This window comes from Haliotis cracherodii, unplaced genomic scaffold (genome assembly GCF_022045235.1).
Source record: "Haliotis cracherodii isolate W230 unplaced genomic scaffold, xgHalCrac1.p SCAF_4, whole genome shotgun sequence".
NCBI lineage: Eukaryota > Metazoa > Mollusca > Gastropoda > Lepetellida > Haliotidae > Haliotis > Haliotis cracherodii.
In genome coordinates, this window is record NW_027266297.1 from 27,662,362 (window position 1) to 27,686,691 (window position 24,330).

The 24,330-nt window shown below is 37.9% G+C and overlaps 1 protein-coding gene across 2 annotated transcripts in view; it reads left to right on the plus strand.

Moving 5' to 3' along the window:
• LOC139478470 (acetyl-coenzyme A synthetase, cytoplasmic-like) overlaps positions 1 to 24,330 on the plus strand; it is a 53,935-nt gene that overhangs the window by 24,238 nt on the left and 5,367 nt on the right. For both annotated transcript variants that reach the window (XM_071260939.1, XM_071260940.1), the window contains exons 4-15: positions 6,915 to 6,987; positions 9,940 to 10,015; positions 10,571 to 10,694; positions 14,525 to 14,640; positions 17,023 to 17,215; positions 18,065 to 18,198; positions 19,293 to 19,425; positions 20,311 to 20,367; positions 20,798 to 20,878; positions 21,232 to 21,340; positions 22,485 to 22,684; positions 23,817 to 23,862. In XM_071260939.1, coding sequence (XP_071117040.1) covers positions 6,915 to 6,987; positions 9,940 to 10,015; positions 10,571 to 10,694; positions 14,525 to 14,640; positions 17,023 to 17,215; positions 18,065 to 18,198; positions 19,293 to 19,425; positions 20,311 to 20,367; positions 20,798 to 20,878; positions 21,232 to 21,340; positions 22,485 to 22,684; positions 23,817 to 23,862 — 1,342 coding nt within the window. The remainder of the gene's footprint in view (positions 1 to 6,914; positions 6,988 to 9,939; positions 10,016 to 10,570; positions 10,695 to 14,524; positions 14,641 to 17,022; positions 17,216 to 18,064; positions 18,199 to 19,292; positions 19,426 to 20,310; positions 20,368 to 20,797; positions 20,879 to 21,231; positions 21,341 to 22,484; positions 22,685 to 23,816; positions 23,863 to 24,330) is intronic.

Below are 24,330 nucleotides of genomic sequence, written 5' to 3' on the forward strand. Positions count from 1 at the left end.
TTTTTTAGCTGAACTGCTGCTGTTTTTGTCTTAAGGACTAATCATTCATCATTTGCAAATTATCATAGTTTTTAAAGAGATAGATTAGTTGGTTATCATGGTTAATACAGAGATCTTGAGCTTTTGGTTATCACAGTATTTTACCCTTGGGTTTGGTTTTAATTGGGTATCCACAATTGTCAGTGGGTATTCAATTATTTTTGCCCAGCTTATCTAGAGCTCTATTAGTACAAATCTTGTCCTAATTTTGAAATAAAATTAGATCTGAAAGCAAAATTATATAACACAACTTCACTCATTGTTTGGAACAAAATATCTGTTCACATATTTCTCTATTAGATCAGAAAGCACACACAGACTTTTCAGGGAAGATATGGTTTATGGTTGTTGTTTTTCCAAAGTGCCACAGGGCACTCGTAAAGAAGTTTAGGTGTGCCCTTTAGAAAATGACTTTTGATCACTATTGATCCGTCTTCGAACTTGGTGAATGTCAGGCCATCATAAGCATGATAAGCAGCTCTAATTTAGAAAGAGAGCTCTTTTTCATCGAGATTTGCAATTACCCTCTATCATTTCGGAATCTCCATATTGAGTTTGTGACTCATACCATGCATCAGGTGTTTTCATACATGTGGCATTTTTAATGTCACATTAATTTCTTTCAAAAGTACATTTATCACTGGCTTTTAAAATAAACATTTTTACAAGGCAATGTTTATAAAGGAAGTTTGGTGTGCCCTTCGAGAACAGAGGAGTAGTTATTTCTATGTGTAAGACTAATTTTCAGACCCGTGAAGATTTGGGGTAGAATAGGTCTTCAGCAACCCATGCTCGCCGTAAAAGGCGACTAAGGGGATTGGGTGGTCAGGTTCACTGACTTGGTTGATGCATGTCATCGATCCCAAATACATGGATCGATGCTCATGATATTAATCACTGGATTGTCTGGTCCAGACTCGATTATTTCCAGACCGCCATCATATAGCTGGAATATTGCTGAGTGCGGCATTAAACAACAAACAATCAAACAAACAAACTTATTTCTTTATTTTTGAGTAGACATGATTTGAGTGTCAAGGAAAAGATACTATTGTTTATCAGTTTTCCTTTCTCTGTTTGCTGACTGGTGAAGATATGTTGAAAATTGTTTGTCAACATTTGTTCTTTCAGAAAGTCACTGAATAAAGCAAAAGTAATGGAATACAGATTTTTTTCTAGTTTCTTAATTGATGATGATGAAATTCCATACTGTTAAATTCTATCAAAGAAACTTTTGACAAATGCTTGTCTTTATCAAACAGGAAGTGACAAACTTAGATTATGTATGTAAATAGTTTCATTAACATATATCCTTGTGAAAGCTACGATATAAATGTACGTAACAGCATGTGCCTCGTCATGTGATCCCAGTTCTCAGTCGTTATTGATTTGCCAGATGTCGCTCAGCTGTAAGTTGTAATAAGGGCAATAAATCTGTCTATCCCCGCTAAACTGGCCGAAGATTGAACTCCGAATACAGAAAATACTATTATTTGACCTTTATCAGGCTTCAGCATACTCTTTCATCTGATCAAAAGGACAGATTACTGTTGAAAATATCATGATAAATATACTACTTTTGTAGTAAATTTGCAATTATCATGATTATAACTGACCCTTCGTGTCATTTTTGGTGAAATAAACAAATTATATTGTTATATCAATAGTAATATAAGGCACGGGAAGAACCTGTGATCATAGTGGTATTTATGGATATTAATCTCAATGTTTTATATCAGCATAAGACCCTGATTTCCCCTTAAAATTCCTAAAACTCACATTTCAGATTTGTCAAAACAATCCAACTTTTCCATGTTTAACTGTCCATGTTAAAACCATGTTTAACTTTCCATGTATACAGTGAACCAAACCATGGGGAAGTATATGTGTATTTCATTGTGAAATGTTTCATTATCATAGGGATATTAACATACTTGAAATATCGGCTACTCAACTTTTGATTGAGCTATCAAGTGGTCGATTGCTTATCATATGATTTCTATTTTGCATTTGAAGTGACACAAGTTTGGCTTCATATCAACTTAAAATAAAAAAACATAGATATTTCAATATATCATTGTCAGAAGAGTCCCAGCAACCTGTGCTGGTTGTATGAGTAGACTTTAAGGATCAAGTGGTTGTTCCCTGACAGCATTGATCAATGCTCATAACATCAATTACTAGATTGTCTTGGCCAGACTCAATAATTTACAAGCTACTGTCTATAGTAGTGGGACGATACACTGATGCATCGGTGGATCGCGATATGTTACTTCCCGATGCAAGTATCGATCGCAGTCGCATACTTAGTTAAAAAATATTGATTTGTACCTTAAATGTTTACTTTAATGGTTGTTACACCAAACACTAATCATGCTAATTAGTAGTGAAAAAGTAGATATTTTCATCCATTGTACCATACTTGACACTGCAACTGTAAATCATCAGTGTGTGCAAGGTATTTGACCATCCTGTCTATGAAAAATATGGGTTATGCACCACAGATACGAGCACATGCAAGTATCGTGATACATATCGGATCGTGAGCAAGGTTTTGTGATACGTATCGGATCGCACATTTGGTGTATCGTCTCAGTCCTAACAGTCTTACAGTGGAATATCAAGTGCCACATTAAACAAAGAAAACAAAAAGGAAAGTCAGGAGAGTTTGAAATAAATGTAAATATTCCAGTTGAGTTGTTATGTTTCTCATATTTCAGCTTTAGAAATTGGCTCTAGTCCTGTAGTCCTTGCCAATTTACCCAATAGTTAAGGTATCATAAGGACTAGTAGAAATTTGCTATTTTTAAGGGTTTTGCTATATGTTATCATTATAACGACTAGTGGACTAAAAATGTTAGTTTCTACTGCTGTCTTTAGTGCTAAATTGCATCACTCATGCTTTAATCTGTTGTTCCTTGTTCTCTGCCTACTAACCAGCACACTCTCCTTTTGTCTTGCTTAGTTTGCAGGATACTCTGATCTTGCCGTCACACAGCGCCTCTACAGCTCCAACGCTAATATTATCGTCCTTGCAGGTTTGACTTTCATGGACAAATAAACCACAGCATCTTGGATGCTGTTTTGGGGAAAATAATGTTATCCGTTGCTTAATATGTAACTTAGAGTTTATAATCATGACAATCACATTATTATTTATGAATGGTCACCATGACAATGTTACAGCAGGATTTGTAAGTAATTCCCCTTGGGCAATGGGTACAAAAGTGGCTCCGTGGTCATGTCAGCTTGCTATAAATGGTGTCCAGGTTTGGCTCCCTGCATGGCTGCAATTTGTAGTCCCCAGTTTCAAGTCTACTAGAACATGCTGAAACCGTTTTCTCTCTTAGTTGCACACTGCTTGGGCAGTCAGGCTTGGTGAATTGGTGTGACCTAATACCCTGACAATGTGAATTATTGCTCATCATATCCAGGGGTGAGAATCTTCCGCAGATCAGCGAATTTCAGTGACCACAAATTTGTTAAAATCTCATGGCTTCCCCTATACACCCCCAAATTAGGGACCACGCTCCATTGCAAAGAAGTTTCAGCTGAAAAGGAAAACATCCATTCTCATCCCTGAATATCAATCACTGGATTGTCTGGTCCAGATTAGATTATATGCAGCCTGCTGTCATAAGTTTAGAATATTGCTGAGTGCAGCGTGAAACAACAAACAAGCAAACAAACTAGAATACCATCAGCAGAGGAATAACATGCAGAAACTCATGTTCAGTGCTGGCAATTGATGTTGGAGATAAGTCAGTCATACTAACATGCAGCCAGAGAAATGGGATTTAAAAAGACCTGCTCAGAGGCCACTATTCGGCCTCAAGCCAGCAGCAAATGTCATTAATAATTACCAAATTGAAGTTAATAATTATGCAATTCATAAAAAAAATATATATACCTAATAACTAATGTGATGTCTTTGTAGACATGGTAGAGGTAACCTGTTTTTCACTGATAAACAACCAGATAAGGAACAATAAAAAGGAAGAGCTTTCAGGCTTATTTTTTTATTATGCATTATTGCCTCATTTTGAACTGAGAAAACATAATTCACAATTTCCTTGTCAGGGGCACATGGTTTGGAATTCGAGATAAATCCCAGGAGTAACCCTGGTGCAGGAATACTGTATTTTTCATGCAGTCTGTCAGTAAATGACACAGACAATTACCACCTGTTCAGAAAAATAAGTATGGTCAGTCCACTTACTGTATAGGATAACCTGGCAGTATAAAATAGATTATAATGTATTGTGTCATTGGATACCGATATTTCCATATTACTCATTGGTTAAATACATAATCAATACAACCTGTAGCTGCGATCAGGCGATGTACTTCTCAAATTTTACTATCGCCATACCCTGGTCGCGAGTAACTATAATTCTTGCCTTCATATTTTCTACTCAAGTCTGATGCTAAATATGCAATAGTCTTTTGCAAACTTATTACAGCATCAAACTTTATTAATATGTTAAGAAGGCGTGAATCATAGCTATGGGTGAATGAGTACGATTTTACGCCGCTTTTAGCAATATTCCAGCAATATCACGGCGGGGGACACTAGAAATGGGCTTCACACATTGTGCCCATGTCGGGAATTGAACTCGGGTCTTCAGCGTGACGAGCTAACGCTTTCACCACTAGGCTACCCGACAGCCCTCATAGCTATGTATTATTAAGCAATGAATTCCTATGATTAAAGTGGAACAACCCATAGCTACGAGTTGACTGCTAACAGATCCCGTTAAGATCCGCGTTAGAATTGATCTTCACTCACCCCAGTTCAGTATCTCATTTGCATAGATCAGTGCTCATGATGTCAATCACTGGATTTCCTGGTCCAGACTCAATTATTTACAATCTGCCATCATAACGCTGGAATATTTATGAATGCGGCATTAAGCAACAAACAAAACAAAAAGTCCCTGCAAACACCACTTGTAGCCATACTGGGAGTGTTTTGGCTCTTGACATATATTTATTTAAGTTTATTATAAATGATTATTCACTAAATTCTATTTAAACTCTATGCAATGTTATCGATCTCATCGAATTCACCATTCAAAAAGACTTTTAGATCAAGAAAAATGTGCTTACAGCACTGTGCAGTCATCTGAGTTGTCTAGCAATTCACATGGATTTAGTATGGCAATGAATAATTAATTGTCAGTCTGTTGCCATGTGTCATTAAAGAAACAGTTATTGATATGTCCATTGATTCAGTGTTGTGAGCCTGAGACAGGATGAGAGATTTATCTATACCAGCTCAGAGGTCAATATTTGGCCCCAAATCTGAAGCAAATGTCAGTAAAAGTTCTCAGATTAGAATTACGTGGTACCTAGTTCATGTTAAAGAACTTATAACTAATGTTTTGGCTTTGTGGATGTGACTCTATATCACTGATTACGGGACCAATAAAGACGTGACCTTAATGCTGATATTTACATTACTGCAATGCTAAAATACCTCAGAAAATAGGAAAATAAAAACTTTGAAAAAATACCACTTTTGGACAAAGTATTTTTGGCCCAATATGCCTGCCAAGGACACTTAATTTAGGATCGCTGATAAGTTTCTGGATGATTAGTTGGTTGGAGGAACGATGTCAACAGAGAAACTGTTGCCTTACTTGTAAAGGACGAGGTATGATACAAACCCTGTTTGGCCAACAGGGTATGTATGCTTAATCTAACAGTCTTAAGAAATAAGTGAAACCTTTCGACCTGATTATGAAGGTTGTCAGATATGTCCATATGAATGAGATCTAGATGTTGTTGATTTCAACACTTGTATACATTGGACTTACAGCAACACTTAATGTATATATCAGGCTGAAATGTGTCAGAAAGGATGATTTTAGAGGCTTTCAGGAAGCACTTTTATGTATTTGAACATTAGCATGCCTTGACACAAGCTGGTTTTCTGAGAAAATGTCATGAAGTGTTGACTGAAAAACATATTCTGTCACAATGCCTTTTAGTTTTTATCAGTTGGTTTACATATTTTTTCGGCTAATATTCAATGTATAATACTATTGGTAGGTGGAAAAAATAAAAAATAAATAAATACAAATTCCACTTCCATATTACAACTCCTACTGAAGAATGGGAAATAAAGAAAGAATTTTAACCTGGCAAGATACCAGTAGAAAATCAATTTTCTTAGAATTTTGTTGAGATGTTCTGTGGCTCCCTGTTTGGGATCAGGGATGCTAGCACCCCTTGGTCACCTGTCACTGCTTAATAAACAGCACCCCTTTGTGTAACATGTCCTTGTTTCTTGTGACGGCTTTTTACACATCACACGATTCCAGACCCTAACATCACACGATTCCCTAACATCACACAATTCCCTAACATCACACGATTCCCTAACCATTTTGTTTTGCATGCCGCATGTGACATTGTTCATTACTCTTGGTCTTAGAGGGTATCTGACCTGTCCTCATTCTTGATTAACTTGTTACAACAGATCGTTTGTGTTTCAATAGAAAATGTAGAATGTAAATTTATGTCAGAATAGGAATTAATGTTTCTTGTGAATTTTTCTCATCTGTACTGTTTTTCGTTGGTGGTTAATATATTCTTTGAAGAATTTCTGCAACTTTTTGTCGCACTAAAATGAATAATAATGAATTACTAATTAGATTGAAAGCATGACGTAATTCTTGATGATATTGTTCTGATGTGTTTAATATGTTAAACCCTAACCATGACAGTTCATGAGGAGAATATTTGTAGGAAATTAATTATCAATTTGTGAACTTTTGTTAATGCATATATCATGTGTTAATTTGTTTATGGTGTGTTACGTCTTGATGTTAATCTTATTAATTCATCAGTGTGTTATTAATTTGTTGTAGTTTGCTGGATATTCCTCGGAGTCGTTAGCAGACAGATTCTTAGACGCAAAATGTTTGGCAGTAATTACTGCAGGTCTGTCTTCTAGTTGCATTCAGAGTTATTCCCCTTTTGTGACTGACTTTTTTATTAAACTTAAAACACTTTGGAAAGAATTCAGTCTGGATGGCACAGATTATGTGTGAATGTCGTGTATTTTGTGGGTACAGTTACAGGGACATTATCAATATCATGTTTATCTGAGCATATTAATGTTGAATACAAGCGTGTCACATCAGTTTCTGGGGCCAAATGGTTCTAAAACTAAATAGGTATAGCACTAAAATATTGAAAGTTTTGCTGTGCACATAAAACATTTTGATCTTTAGAAAACATTATATAATTCTTGGGTATACATTGTATTTTAACAGGCTCAGAGGATGATATTCAGACCAGAATCTGCAAGGATTGTCAGTAAAAACTTCCAAAATGGGACTAAACAAATTCTGAATCCATTTTATATTGTTTTTACAAAGGGCTTGCTTGGTCAAGGTAATTTGTGTTTCATTGAAGACAGGACCAATAAATTGGAAGAGGTTTCATTTTATATTATTGCATTGGAGCAATGTTAAAATACCTCTGAAATTAAGAAAACAGAAATACTTTTTAAACATCCCATTGTTTGTTGGAATTCCACACGTTCCCTCAGCACCCCATGCTTGACTGAAATCAGGATTGAGTCTTTACACTAGGTGACATGGTTAAACACATAATCCCCTACTGGTGTTGCTCATGTTATCAACCATTGGTTAGCCTGGCCCTGTTCCTACTGTTAACAGGCAGCCTTGATTTAGCTGGAATATTGCTGATGAGTAAAACAACATTCACTCACTCACTCACTTGTCCCTTGAACTCATTGAAGTGGTGTCTGTACAGTGGGATATAAAACACAGTCAAGGTCTCTTTCCCCTTTTCCCACACATCTAACGTATCCCAATTGCATAGATCGATGCTCATGATGTCAATCACTGGTTTGTCAGGTTTGTCAGATTCAATTGTTTACAGACTGGCTTCATATAGCTGGAATATTGTTGAGTGTGGTGTTAAATAAACAAACAAACAAACAAACAAACAAACCCTGACATCCCTTATGTAAATTACTTGATATTTATATACTACTCAAAAGAAGTTAAGGAACACCCGATTATTTCATATTACTATAGTTCTATCTATCATTGCATGACAAATTAACTATAGTAATATGAAAGAAACAGGTTTTCCTTAACTTCTTTTAAGTAGTATACATTTCTCAAGTAATGAAACAATGTGTATGATATTTTCTTATGGTATGTAGATTGTTTGGTCATTATTGTGAACTCATTAAGTTAAATTCTTCATTGACATCATGGTCAAGGCAGTCATTGTATGAATTGGGAAACATTGACCCCCTCCGTGCCATGGAAATAATGATGTTTTGTCTTTTAATGTATGTTTTATTGTTTTAAAAATGTTCTCAGCATTACACGAAACACAGGTAACAGTATTATGTGAAGATACTACTCAAAAGAAGTAGAAGAACAACCAATTTGTTTCATATGATTATATGATACGGCCATGACAGATTAACTATAGTCAAATGAAATATTTGGTGTTCTTTAACTTCTTTTGAGTAGAATGTATGGCAAACTATGTTGCATGTTTAGCAAAGCAAACCGTATTCAACGTAATAAGCGCCCCGCTCTAATAAGCACCCACGGCGATATTTGCTGATATATTGGCTAGTGAACAATCCCAATTAGCACCCCTTCCGATTGATCAATGTACACAAGAATTATTTATTCGCATATAATACACACTCGTGTGTTATATGCACCCTTAATTATGGGCAATTAAGTTCTGGAAGAATATATCTGTCGTACATAAACATTTCAGGCTGTCAGCTTAAACCACAAAATTTATCTTTCAACTGTTTTTTTCAACCAAAATAATATTCTAATAACTTATTAAGAGCCCCCATTCCTAATTTTAAGAGAGCCCTGGGCACTTATTACGTCGAATACGGTATTATCAGTAATAAATGTAATAAATGCCATTAGGAACATGCACCCTTTTGGTAGATGCTGGGTAAAGGGAAGGTGACAAATGCTGCCTTGATATCTGCTTTAGAGGAAGGCATAGACGAGTGTTTGGCTGTAGGTGTAGGGCTGGTATTGGTGCATTTATGTGTGCTTCACAGACATTGTTATGTGGTCTTTAGAATGATTGTCATGATTATAATCAGTATCCGTTTGAATTGTTTTAAGTTACCATGGTTATTGATATACCTTTATGAGAAAAGTGTATTTCATTGGATTAAGTACTGTGCTGTGATTGTCAATGACTTGTATATGAGAGTTATATTTGACAGTGAGTTTTTGTAACGGTAAACATTTCAGGGTTGCAGGTATCAGTACATCATATTTCTCAAATCTGTGTTTTTGTCCGCCATTTGAATTTGAAATCAATAAAAGATTCCAGTTCATTAATCACAACTCCTTATAGTATTCAGTTGTTAATTGCTATGTTGTGATTACATAGCCATGTATACATCAAGTTACAAAAAGCACAGAAAAATACCAACACCAGCATCTTTCAATAATCGATCCTCAGGTTCCTCAATCACAATTAATGATGGTGTTAATTACCACTGGTTGGAACTGGAATATGTTTCCTGACTGCTGGTTCTCACATGGCTGACTTCATAATAACTTCATAACTTGCAGATGTAGTGGTTTGTTTTGTCCAACTGTCACAGAATATGTGTTACACCAGCTGAGCCCACAGTGTTTAAGGGGCGGTGGGTAGCCTAGTGGTTCGCTCGTCATGCCGAAGACCCGGGTTCGATTCCGGGTACAATGTGTGAAGAACATTTCCGGTGTCCCTTGCCGTGATATTGCTGGAATATTGCTGAAAGCGGCATAAAACCATACTCACTCACTCACAGTGTTTAATGTGATAGTTTAAATGTGAACTCGGCAGAGTCCTACAGCTCACTGTTTTCTTCGCTAGATGGTGTGTGGCGCGGCACAAAACTTCTGAATCTCAAAAAAATTGTGGATGAAGCCATTAGGTTGTGTGGTGAGAGGTGAGTTCTATCTTATATCAAGTAACCTCCAGACAACAATATCAAGTTCCTCATGCATGTTATAGCTATTATTGAAAATAAACGATCCGTGACAATCTATGTTTTGAAGATGTATTTAAGTCTGTTTAAAGTATGAGCAGTGATAAGTCAGTGTTCAAAGTTAAGGGGGCCCTTTGGAAGGTTGGGTTGTTCTGCTGTAGTATTTAGATCCAGGGACCGCCTCAGGTTAATGACAAAGAGGGGCGGTCGGGTGGCGTAGTGGTTAAAGCGTTCGCTCGTCACGCCAAAGACCCGGGTTCGACTCCTGACATGGGTACAATGTGTGAAGCCCATTTCTGGTGTCCACCGCCGTGATATTGCTGGAATAGCGGCGTAAAACCATACTCACTCACTCACTCACTAATGACAAAGACATCCACTGTGTGGGTGTACATCATTTACAAACTGTACTCCTTGTTATGTATGAAAGCAATCGCCTAAAAACTATGTTTGAGAGCCTCTATTATTTTGGATTCTTTACATATATGTCTTCATATTCATTTATATTCATTCCAGAAGCCACAAGGTGTCCAAGTGTATCGTAGTGCGGCATCTGTCGCCGTCAGACGAGGAGGTGATAGATGGAGATGGGGACGGCCATGATGAACCCCCGGCCAAGAGGCCTTATCGGAAGCTCAAGGTTAGACTTGGGACATGATTTAGGCCAAAATGAAATAGTTGAGTTTCAGGTGACATGGACCCCCACAGATGTGGGCCGGAAGACCTGTGAAGATCCGGGGAAGAATAGGTCTTCAGCAACCCATGCTTGCCCTAAAAGGCGACTATGCTTGTCGTAAGAGGCAACTAACGGGATCGGGTGGTCAGACTTGCTGACTTGGTTGATGCGTGTCATCGTATCACAGTTGTGTAGATCGATGCTCATTATATCAATCAATGGATTGTCTGGTCCAGACTCGATTATTTACAGACCGCTGTCATATAGTTGGAATATTGCTGAGTGCGTTGCTAAACAACAAACAAACAAATGAACGAATGGAAGGTAGTTTTGTTTTTAGCTCACCTGACTGACTTTGTTAAGTGGCTTTCTGCTGACATTTTAGAATGTTGACTACATATCCAGGTGAGCTACAGTACTTTGGCACTATTTATGATTTTTTTAATAATGTTTGACACAGATAGCTGGTGAGGAACTGATGCTAGTTGCAGTGTTTGTCAAATTTGTAGATCAAAGAAGCAACAGCTATGACAAGATAGGGAAATATCTGACTTATATAATACTTAGAGTACCACAATGTAGCACAAAAATCAATGTCCCCTTCGTATGAAATAAACAAGCTTTGCTGTCGTAAAGTTTCAAGATGTTTCATATTCACGTGCTTACTATACTACTCAAAAAAGTTGATTCTTTCATATCACGACAGTTAATCTGTCATGCCATGAATGTGGCCATGAAAGAATCGGGTTGTCCTTAACTTTTTTTTTAGTGGTATATGAGTGTAAAAGATGGATCTTTAGGCAGTTGTTTCCAGCTGTGATGAAAACATTTTGGCTGCAAAATTGAAACAATGGGTCAGTCGGGTTACCTGGAACACCAGCAATTCCCGGGGGCACAAGACCTCAAACATCAATGATATAAACATGAATGATATAAACGTGATATAAACATGAATGATATAAACATGAATGATATAAACATATGATATAAACATGAATGATATACACATATGATATAAACATGAATGATATACATAAATGATATACCGTATATGACCGCGTATAAGCCGAATTTTGATTCTGTAGAAAGGGGTCGGCTTATCCACGGGATACACTTTCATGATAGTATTTTTCAGATTGTGATCTGTCAGAAACATCGCCTGAATGACGGTCTGATAGATCACAACTTCCCGAAAGTTTGGAAGTTGCCACGACTAGAGCCATTATTGTTATAAATTATCAATAAAGTTATTATTATACACCAATGTTGTCATTATTAAAAAAATGTTATGCATGTGACTACTTCCGATAATAAGTTTTCAATTGAATGTTCAAAGTTTATCGTTCTTCGTAAACTTCACAATCTTTACATGTAACAATATATGTAATTCACAGCTAAAATATATAATCCCCAGATGAAATCGCCAATAGCTATTAAATACGTTTTGCAAAGTTCATAAATTGATAGTGAACAAGTGTCTACCTTTATTGAAAGAGGCAAATAAACAACTGTATCGGCGAGTTATTCCGTTCGCCTTTTGCAAAAACATGTGATCAGCTGTTTCCTGTGACGTCACAAACGGTGACCACTGTGATTGCTTCCTGTTGTTTAAAAAGCAACACGGTACACAAGGAAATGAGCATTGATAATAACGGGCCGATTGGTCTTGTCATGTTGTTTACACAAACATTTTCAAGTTTTTGGTGCTTAGCGATCGTGTTGGGAGTAGGGACTTAATTCCTTTGTTTTCGAGAGATTAGTTTAATAAACTGGAGAAGCCTGTGAGTAAGTGATGGTCATTCAATGTGTTCATAGTATGATAGTTTATTTAATTCAATTGGATTAACATACAATAGTGGTGTAAAGGGGGTTTTAAAAGTTGGTATATTTTTACTGACTGACATTTTCATCATGAGTTGGAAACGAAAACGCCATGCTTACGATGCTGAATTCAAACTGCGAGTCTTCGCTCTAGCTGATATATTTTCTCACGGGTTCGTAATTCTATATACACCGATTCACAAAATGGCGCTTGTTGTTGATGGCAACATATAACGATCATTATGAGATTAAAAAAACCCACGAGAAACAGCTTCCCACATTATGAAAGTGGATGACTGGTTTGTTAAATCTTTATTAGAAATAATAATGACTTTTTCAATATAATTAAAACGTTTTTCATCTTATATTTTTGAATATCTGCGAGTACCGGCACATGTCTTGCAGTCCGACTTCGCAGTGTTATTTGCCTTTCAATTCCTGGTTCGGCTTATCTGCGGGTCATATCATTTTCTCTCGTATTTCAAAGGTCAAGTTAGCACCTCGGCTTATCTACGAGGTTGGCTTATCCGCGGTCATATACGGTAAACATGATATAAACATGTGATATAAACATATGATATAAACATGAATGATATACATAAATGATATAAACATGATATAAACATGTGATATAAACATATGATATAAACATATATAAACATGATCTTGTATGAATTTCTGATATCAGCAAAATAATCCTGTAAAATATTAGTATAGTACCAACAATGGTGATCTGAGTTAGATTAGGTTCTCAAGTAATGATGCATTTAATTCCATGGATAGGATCCCCATGATTTCTGGTGACTGCAAATGCCCACTTCCATATAACAGTCAAGAAATTCTATTGTTAAGTCCAAGTTGTGACCAAGTCCAAGGTTCGAGATTGCCTAATTTATTTTTATCTCGAATTCGAGATAAGGTGGCAAATTTATATGCATGTATTATATACCGTGGTGGTCTGGACTTGAGAATATATTCAAGATATCAGAACATTCAAGATAAAGGGTTTCGAGATAGTGAGTATGGTTTGACGCGCTATCATTGGATGGTAGTGAGACAGGTGGCACGGAAAACAGCTTATGATTAGCTGTGCCGGAAATTGAGGGGTTATCTTGCTTCTATTCTATTTGAATCATGAGGGCCCTTATATCGTGAACATTATGAGAAGGACCCCTTACTTTCCAGCTTAATTTCTAACTCTGTCCAGTCATGGTGTGTTAAGGCCTGGACCCCGTTCCTCAAAGCAATCTTAGCGCTAAGGTGATTTTAAGTCCCATACTTTAACATAGGCTTAAGATCATTGTAGCGCTGAGATCGCTTTGAGGAACGAGGCCCTGGTTCTTAAGTGCTCTCCGTCACGCGGAAGACCCGGGTTCGATTCCCAAACATGGATACAATGTGTGAAGCCCATTTCTGGTGTCGCCAACCGTGATATTGCTGGAATATTGCTAATAGCGACGTAAAACCATACTCACTCACTCACTCTTAAGTGCTCTCAGTACGATGAATTCTGTCTGTGCTGTCAAATATTATTATTATGATGAATCAGATGTGATAGGATTAATGTACGAAGATAACAACATAATGACGAAGCCTATGGGATTAACAGGAGCGGTAGTGATGACAAGGTGCTGGCTGTTGTGACACGACCCGTGAAAATTCCGGGGTAGAATAGGTCTTCAGTTAACCCATGCTTGCCGTAAAAGGCGACTAACGGTATCGGGTGGTCAGGCTTGCTGACTTGCTGATGCATGTCATCAATCCAAATTGCGTGGATCGATGCTCTTGACATTAATCACTGGATTGTCTGGTCCAGACTCGATTATTTACAGACCCCCGTCATATAGCTTGAATATTGCTGAGTGCGGCGTTAAACAACAAACCAACCAACTGTTGTGACACATGCAATAAGGCAACAGGTGAATACTGACATAGCATGCATGCTTTGTAAACATGTGGTGTATGTATTGTAGATCAACTGGCACAGCGACCGTGATGTGTGGTGGCATGAGTTGATGAAGGACAGTTGTGATACCTTAGAACCAGAATGGATGGATGCAGAAGACCCCCTTTTCATGCTGTATACAAGGTGATTATCTCCCTTGGGTCAAAGTCAGGCCTGGAATTCATAATTTTTTTGTTTTCAAACAGAATGAGCTGACTTTTACTCTTATCTGCTGACTGATTGTTTTGGGTGTTAAATGGAGCTGCTTATTGGCAGATGGTACAAGTGTATCCATGGAGTTCCGTATATCGCCGTTTATAAAGCGACCCCACATTTAAGACGCCACCCCCCCCCCCCCCCCCCCCCCCCCTGCACAAGCCTTTAAAATCGATGCTAATTTATATACCCCGTCTATAAAGTGAATCGGAATGAAGCACTTCACCAGCGCATACACAATCCCCACATTTGCAGTTAAAAATGTGTTTGTCTTCCGCAGAAAACAATAACATTGTTTCCCTTCAGTGATCAGGGAAACGAACAGATCATAACAATTAAACCTAGTCCATACAAATTTAAAGTTGAGATACGAAAAACACTAGACATGATCATTTTCCGATTAAATTGTATTTCCTGTTGTGATAGGCATTGTTTTATATGCAGAGATTAAGATTACCATGTGTATTTTCTCATAAACTAAACCGGAAGTAGCAATCAGCTGTACACAGGTTTCTCAGAATCTACCAGTGATTTGGTTAATAATTACCCAAGAATATGGCTTTAAGAATTTTGATACTCGAAAGAATTGAATCTGAAACTTTCATTTATTCGCAATAATTTATTCCAATATTGTTATTTTAGTAGTATTTTACTACCTGTATATATATTTGAAATAAAAAAAAATTAAAAGCCATAAGCGTAGCACTTTGGTCAAGCTGATAGCTATTTCCGTATATTTTTTTTGTATGGAACATTTTGACCAATCACTGGACTCGCAATAGTGAAAACTATATGTTGACAAATAATAGTCAAACAGCAACAATTCAGCGAGTCAAAGTATGGCTTTTTATGATATCTATATCCATTCTCTATACACTATAGTTCATTTCAAGGCGTCTATAGCGGTAATATGACCGTTTGCTGTAAATAACGGTGAGTTGTGAGATCTTCCGATCACTTCACATATTATTTTGCCGAAATGTAAATAAACAATATTGAATGAAATTTTGAATAATATTAATAAACTAGATTCCAAAGGTAAGTCCAGATATAAAATGAACTGTTTTTATAACCAGACAGTGTAATTACATGATTACTGGTAGTTTGCGTACTTCATTACGGATTTGTTGACATGGTGTTTCCGGTGTTACGTGCTCACAATAATGTATTTGGGTTGGGGGAAAAAACATCAAAACTCTTCAACCCTGTGCATAAGACAACCCCATCTTGAAAGCCCCCTAATTCGAGGTACGAAAAACTTGCCTTATACACAGCGATATACGGTATGCCTTCCACTGTGTTAGTCCGTCCCATAACATTGACTAACAATTATATATGTACACAGCACTGAATATGTGGATACAACCTTTTATGCATGTGGCAATAAATATTTGGGTTCACACAGGTAAGAAAAGTGCTTAGTTTCACAAGTCTTATGTAAATTGCTTGTTTTGGGGTTTCGTGAGAAAAGTGCTTGAAAAATTGTTTGTTTTAGGTCCTATGAAGATCTTGGTTAGTATAGGTCTTCAGCAACCCATGCTAGCCATAATAGGCGTCTATTCTTGTCGTAAGAGGCGACTGACTGAGTTCGGCGTTAAACAACAAATAAACGAAATGTTTATTTTTAGTTTCTGTCATTGTGAGATGCTTTTGTCAAAGCATGGCATGAATGTGAGACTTTTGAGCAAAGAATTTCCAAGATTGTTGCAGTACATCACACAAAAGGCAAAGTGATCCAATCCAGTGGTTGACAACATGAGCATCAGTCTACAGGATACGATGACATGCATCAACCAAGATATTGAGTCTGATCACCGGATCCCGTTATTCCCCTCTAATGATAAGCATGGGATGTTGAAGACCAATTCTAACGGATAACTCCCAATAAGTGTATAAGAAGCCTCATCAATAACACTAACATGTCCTCAACACAAAATTCATGTCATTCAGCTGGCGAGATGGCCCTTTGGTAGAAACATTTGTGTAAGTCAAAGGCCCAGGATTGAATATTCACATAGGCTCAATGTGTGAAGCCTGTCTCTGGTGCCAGCTGCGATGATATTGCTGGAGTACAGTAACTACATCTCTAACAAACCTGTTTATAACGAACTGACGGATATGAACTGATTTTTTAGTCCCAGCCATTTACAGCATATATGCTTATAAGAAACTATGGTTATTACAAACTAAAATTAGTGGTCCCTTTGAGTTCGTTTTAACCTTAGTTTTCTGTATTGATGAATATAAAAAAAAAAACAGTGCAAAACTTAATCATTCGTGTAAATTTTGTCTGTCTTGAATGTGTTTCAGTGGTTCTACAGGCAAACCTAAAGGAGTGCTTCACACTGTTGGAGGCTACATGTTGTTCACGGCAACAACGTTCAAGTACGTGTTTGACTACCAGCCTGACGATGTGTACTGGTGTACTGCGGATGTTGGCTGGATCACTGGACACTCGTATGTCTGCTATGGACCACTGGGAAATGGAGCCACCAGCATCATAGTGAGTGTGTCAGGGTGCCTGTAGATTAAACCACCTTACCATGATAAGTGTTTGTAATATTTTTAAAACCCAATAAAATAGTCGGGCAGATGACATAAGTGTTGCCTTCTCATCTTCAAAGTTACCTGATTCGATTCCCGAAATGGGTACAGTGTGTGAAGCCCATTTCTGGTGTCCCCCGCTGTGATATTGCTGGAATATTGCTAAAAGCGGCGTAAAACCATACTCACTCACTCAAAGTTACCTGCCCACATTCTGACATTATAAATATTGAAAAATTGCGCCTTGATTCAGTTGAATTAATACAAATAATGACTCGAGAATCTACAAGAAGTTATTATGAAACTGAATACCTAAGTAGTCTTAAAAGTTTCCCACCAGACAGGTGGAGGAAAATCTCATGCAGCCCAACAGAAAAGTTACCAGCCACGGGCACATGGGCAGGCAGTTATTTCGGACTCTGACTATAATTGTATTTAGTTTTACATTAGTGCTTTGAATGTGATATTAGAATAGTTCTGTATAGCTCTGAATTTCAGAAGCTATGGATTTGGGAATTATTTTGTTTACCTGTTTGGTTTGGTGCATGCACGTTGCTTATTATCTTAGTTATATCCCTGACATAGTGCCAAGAGGAATTCTGCCTGCACCACTGACATGTATAAAGAAATTAAGCAGGAAAGTAAGGGGTTCTTTGCATAATGTTGAAGATATAAAGTCTTAATGTATTGATATTGGGGTAATGCTGTTTTGCTGCCAAGATGTTGATGGCTTCAAGTTTACATTAGGACTAGTAAGTTTATCATGTATACCAAATCCAGTTGACATCTGTCTGTATGTGTGCCACAGTTTGAGGGAACACCGATGTACCCCGACGCTGGACGACTGTGGGATGTCGTAGACAAGTACAACGTGACCAAGTTCTACACTGCCCCCACAGCCATCAGGTCACTCATGAAGTTTGGGGACAGCTTTGTCACAAAGTAACTACAATCTTATCCTTACTTGCTTATTGTGTTGTGGGCTGGGCTCGTGAGACAGCCATGTCGTGGAAGTGCTTACTGGGAAGAGAAAGCCCCCAGGTGCCTATTAAGGATTGAGTGGTTGCAGTGTATGACATGGTTTCCAGTGTGGTTCTTAACTCACTGACTTGGATCGGTGTTCATGCTATCAACCACCAACTTTCCAGGCCTTTTTGACATACCGTATTCGACGAAATAAGCGCTTCGGGCGCTCTCAAAATTAGAAATAGGGGGCTCTTATAAGAATATAATTTTGGTGAAAGAGTTGAAAGATCGTACATTTCGTGGTTTATGCTTACAGCCTGAAATGATACAAAAGAAAAGTCGGTGCATATTATACACGACAGATATTTTTTTTCGGAATTTAAATGCCTGTACTTAAGGGTGCATATAACACACAAGTGCATATTATACATTGTTATAATAAATAAGTCTTGTGTACATTGATCAATCGGAAGGATGCTAATTGGGATTGTTCACTAGCCAATAAATTAGCAAATATCGCCGTGGGCGCTTATTAGAGCGGGGCGCGTATTTCGTTGAATATTTTAGGTGGAATTTTGCTGAATCACAATATTCAGTCACTCATTCCCTGAATATAACATGTTATTTTATTGGCTGGTTAGTTAATGAAGAGTGTCATGGCTTCACTACATATTACTATAAGACAGTCTGGGTAAAGGAGGAATATTGTGTATGCAATACCTTGGATGATAACAATAGGAAATAGTTAGTGAGTGAGTTGGTTTATTGCCACTTTGGACAGTATTCCATTTATATCATGGCATGTTTGGGAGGAAAGCCCAAACTAATTTAGGTCTTGGATGTTTTCCACATTGCTGACACACGAGCAAGGGTATGGTGCTGACCAACCTAGGAGCATAATCGGGGCAAACCAATTTTTGACCTCAAGGTCAGGTTTCTGGTGTGCCGAAGGGAGTTGTTGCCCCTTTGATGACGAGGCCATCTGTTCCCCCAGTGAAAAAAGACATGTTAGGTTATAAGATTCTTTATTCAAATGTGTTCAGTTTGCATCGTTCAGTACTATTTTGTAGATACTCCCGGAAGTCCCTGAAGATCTTGGGTACTGTAGGAGAACCCATCAACCCCGAGGCCTGGCTGTGGTATCACAAGGTGGTGGGCAACAGCCGCTGTGCAATAGTAGACACCTTCTGGCAGACTGAGACGGTAGGTCAACTGTTGGGTCATCAATACAATGCAGCAGAACAACATGAGAACTGGCCCGTGAAGATTCATGTTAGAATATGGCTTCAGCAACCCATGCTTGTCATTAGAGGCGACGAACAGGATCAGTTGGTCAGGCTCGCTGACTTGGTTGATGCATGTCATCTGATCCCCCAATTGCATGGATCGATGCTCATGATGTCAATCACTCGATTGTCCGGTCCAGACTTAATATTTACAGACTGCTCTCATATAGCTGGGATATTGCTGAAATATTGCTGAGTGTGGTGTTAAACAACAAACAAATATTAGAACTTTTACCACAAACAAGACAAAATGTTATTGAAAGGATATTTCTGTTCCAGCACATATCCATCAGAGCAAAACAGAACGAGACATGACAGAAGTTAGCACATCTGAAAGTGATGACAAATTGAGAATCTCACCCAAAAGTCTTTTGATATAAAATATATTAACAGTTGAGAACAGTTTGACTCAGAGCCTTGCTGAAGAATTTTTTAAGTTTTATCAACGAGATTAGTTATGTCATTGGATTGTGATGTCATGTTAACCGATGATGTCACAATGATGATGCAATGCAATTTCATATCTCTTTATGTTACCTAAACGATATCTAATATGGAACCCATTTTTGGATTATAAATATGTATTGTGTCGTCATTCAGTAGAGTTTGTGAAGATGCAGGTGGATACTTTCAATAAAAGTCTGTTAAGCCACTTTCTCTTTTTGCATGGAATGCATAGCGAGCTTAGGGTTAACTACATAGGTATTCAGCTATGTGGAACTATTCACTGGTATTATTAGCTAGATGTTGGTGGGTTGATGTAAGTGTTTCTCTGTGATGTCATGTGATATTTCTGTTTCAGGGAGGTCATGTGATCACCCCACTTCCTGGTGCCACGACCACTAAACCAGGATCAGCTGTGAGTAGACTTCCCTCATGTTTGTGTCAGTCTTTCAGGTTTTCAGTGAACAGATCTAGTCCCTTACCCTTTGTTAGAGTTAGAGGACCACCTCCGTAGTGTAGTGGAAATGAGGCGTCTACCTAAAGTGCAGAAGGTTGGTTCTTTGATCACCATACGTTTCAAGACAAATGACTCAAAAATATTTACAAAATATTACATGTAAAAATATAAAATTTATTTTGGAACTGATTCAGCCTGAACCATGTTTAGTATTGTTCCACCTCCAGTGCTTGTACAAGAAGTATGACGGCGTCATCATTGTCTCTGACATACCACTTGCTGAAACTCGTGGGCATTGAGAATGGGTTATGTGTTGTAAATATTGAGACAGATAAATATCTTGGAAGATTGTAAAGGACCAGATATAACTTCTGTGTTTCTTTGGCAGACATTCCCTTTCTTCGGTGTAGTTCCAGCCATTGTGAGTGACGAGGGAAAGGAACTCACAGGCGCCGCTGAAGGATATTTGGTAGGTGGAATTTTTGTGTGCGCCAAACCCTGTCATTCCCGACTGTACCGTTTCCAATGAAATTGACCAGCTGAATAAGTTTTAGTATTGATTTAGATTGGTCTGCTGTTATCGATGCTTGTGACTTAATGGATCGAGTAGACAGATTCAGCCAAGTTGATCATATCGTGATGGCAAAGGATTTAGCTCGTAATATTAATCACTGGTTGTCTGGTCCAGGCTTGATATTTGACATGGCAATGTCGCATAGCTGTAATATTGCTCAGTGTGGCGTTACACTAACCATGCTAACAGACAGATCGCTATTTTAAGTGCTTGAATTGAACTCAACATACAAGCGCAATTGTTTACAGGTCTTCAAGCAGCCATGGCCCAGCATCATGAGAACAGTGTACGGAGACCAAGAGAGGTTTGAGACCACCTACTTCAAGAAGTTTCCTGGGTACTACTGCACCGGAGATGGTGAGTAGTAGTTTTGGTCGATTATTGCAGAACAATAGGATTTGCACACATCAATTACAACATGCTGGTGCCTATAGACTAAAGTACAGTCTCCAAAATGAAATTATGCTGAATTAAATAATACTGTGGAGGGGTCTATTAATTCTTATGAATCCTCAATGACATCATTGGATTTGCTGTCAACTATAGAGGGAGTGTACTAGAGGCAGAACTTGCCTTCCCTCTGGTACATGCTGGCAATGATGTGATAGAGGTAGCGGATTCGTAAGAATTATCAAACAATAGTTATCATTTTTAATAATTGTAAGAATACCACCTCTGTTAAAATGGTTACATCAGAAATACTCCCTCCCACCTTTTTAAGGCAAATGCTTCTTTCTATAACAGTAAAACATTAGCCGATTTCAAATGGATTTTGACCCATTAAGATCTGGGTTAGAATTGATCTTCAGTAACCCATGCTTGTCGTAAGAGGCGACTAGTGGAATTTGTGGTCGGGCTCGCTGACATGGCTGATGCTTGACACCATATCTCAAATGCGTAGATCAATGCCCATGATATCAATCACTGGATTGTGATGTCCAGACGCGATTATTTATACACCGCTTTCATATACCGTATTCAACGTAATAAGCGCCCCGCTCTAATAAGCGCCCACGTCGAGATTTGTTAATATATTGGCTAGTGAACAATCCCAATTAACATCCCTTCCGACCCCTATTCGCATATAATACACATCGCTTCCTTCCCCTATTCGCGTATAATACGCACTCGTGTGTCATATGCATCCTTTATTATTGGCAATTAAATTCTGGAAAAATATATCTGTCGTGCATAAGCATTTCAGGCTGTCAGCATAAACCATGAAATTTATCTTTCAACTCTGTTTTTTTCACCAAAATAATATTCTAGTAAGAGCCCCTTATTTCTAATTTTGAGAGCGCCCTGGGCGCTTATTACGTCGAATACGGTAGTTGGAATATTTCTAAGTGCAGCACTTAACATTAAACAAACAAATGAAATGGATTTCTTGAAAAAATATATAATTGTTCACAACTTTATTTTGACCTTAGACTTGGTGAACGATGTTCCCTGTTTACAGGGAGAAGCTGTAATTTGCTGAGTGATACTCTGTGTGTTTCAGGTGCACGCAGAGATGAGGATGGGTACATCTGGATCACAGGACGTATTGATGACATGGTGAATGTGTCAGGGCACCTGTTGAGCACAGCGGAAGTAGAATCGGCTCTCATTGAGCACAAGGCTGTGACTGAGGCAGCGTCGGTCTCACACCCACACAAGATCAAGGGAGAGTGCATTTACTGCTTCGTCACACTGAAGCAGGTGAGTCGACACACAAGCCCTGTACTCTATACAGTAGCTGCCAACTGTCCAAAATAATTCATATTTGTTACAAATTTACGGCTTGAATAGATATCTTCCTTAATTATCCCTCTCATGTGTTTTTCGGGGGTTATTATCCCCTGCCATGAAGTGGAAGGGGGATATAGGAATGGGTGCTGTCCGTCCGTCCAGCCGTCCTTCCGTCCGTCCGTCACATTTCGTTTCCGTAACAGATCTTGAAAACCGTACCATATTTCTTCACCAAACTTGGCACATAGATAGGTCTTGTTGTGAACTGGTGCCTTTTGATAGTTTGGGATTTTAAAAAAAATAAAATTTTGAGTTTCCATGGCAACGACTTTGACTTAGACTGAAAATGGTGGTAGTCCTCGTTTCCGTAGCTGATCGTGAAAACTGTACCATATTTCTTCACTAAACTTGGCACATAGATAGGTCTAGTGGTGAACTGGTGTCTTTTGATAGTTTGGGATTTAATTTTTTTTATTTTTTCGAGTTTCAATGGCAACCAAACTTGGCACATAATGTCATCTCACAGTATTGAATACATTTCCTTTTCTTGTTGGTAAGTTCTGGATTGCTTGAGTGTATGTTCCTCCAAAAGTGTCATGGACACAGTTGTTGCATTCACTGACTAACTTCATGCAGAAACAGAAACACAACTCATTACAAATACAACAGTGTAACTGATCTTAAACCTACTCAACTGTATAAACACTATATATTCTTGTCAACCATACTCTGTACTTCACTTGCTTGATAACGGTGTTAGAACCTACACTGAAACCATCGCTCCTAATTGTAATAAAGAAGTTTTTCGTCCATATGTCTCATCCATACTCATTACAAATACAGTTACATATTCTGTCATAATCTGCAGATGGCAAAACAAGACAAGTAATAACTGTTTTAGTGCTGCAATAAGGCCATTACTAAAAGGTCACAGGAGCTAATGCATTGCACACAACTGGACATGTCATATTGGCGGAGGATGTGAGTATTTCATGCTTGTTAAAATTGACGCCTTCAACACATAGTTTCTTAAACATGTTAATGGACCATGGTTGCAACTGAATTGTATTCACGTTATCACGGTCATAAATGTTTGTTTCAGGGATTTGAATTCACCTCTGATCTTATAACTGAACTGAAGAATATTGGTAAGTGTGAATGAGTTTTAAATAGGAATAGATAAATTGCAAGTGATGCCATGGCATTTGATTGGCCAACCAAGCAATGTTCCCATAACCCTTTGTAAACTATAGACCCCGCCCACGACCAGACTGCTGATTGGCTGATAATAGGGCGGGATGGGTTGTATTATTGCGCTGAATGTTGTTCACTTATTAAGTCTCTCACTCTCCCTAATGATTAAATAAGCAGTCGGTGAAGTTATTATTGTTGACTTACTTATTCGAGAATTTACTTCAGTCATGTTCAATATGGTTTTGTGTTACGGAGGATTAAACGTTATAAAAATAAAAATACAAAATATATTTAAGTCAGTGCTCAAGTAAAGATAAAAAACTCTGTGTACTCTTTGCATAAATCAGTTACAGTGATTTACACAGCATGCACACCATGTTTTATGTTTGTCCCTCCTTAAACACAAAATACGTTAAAGTCAT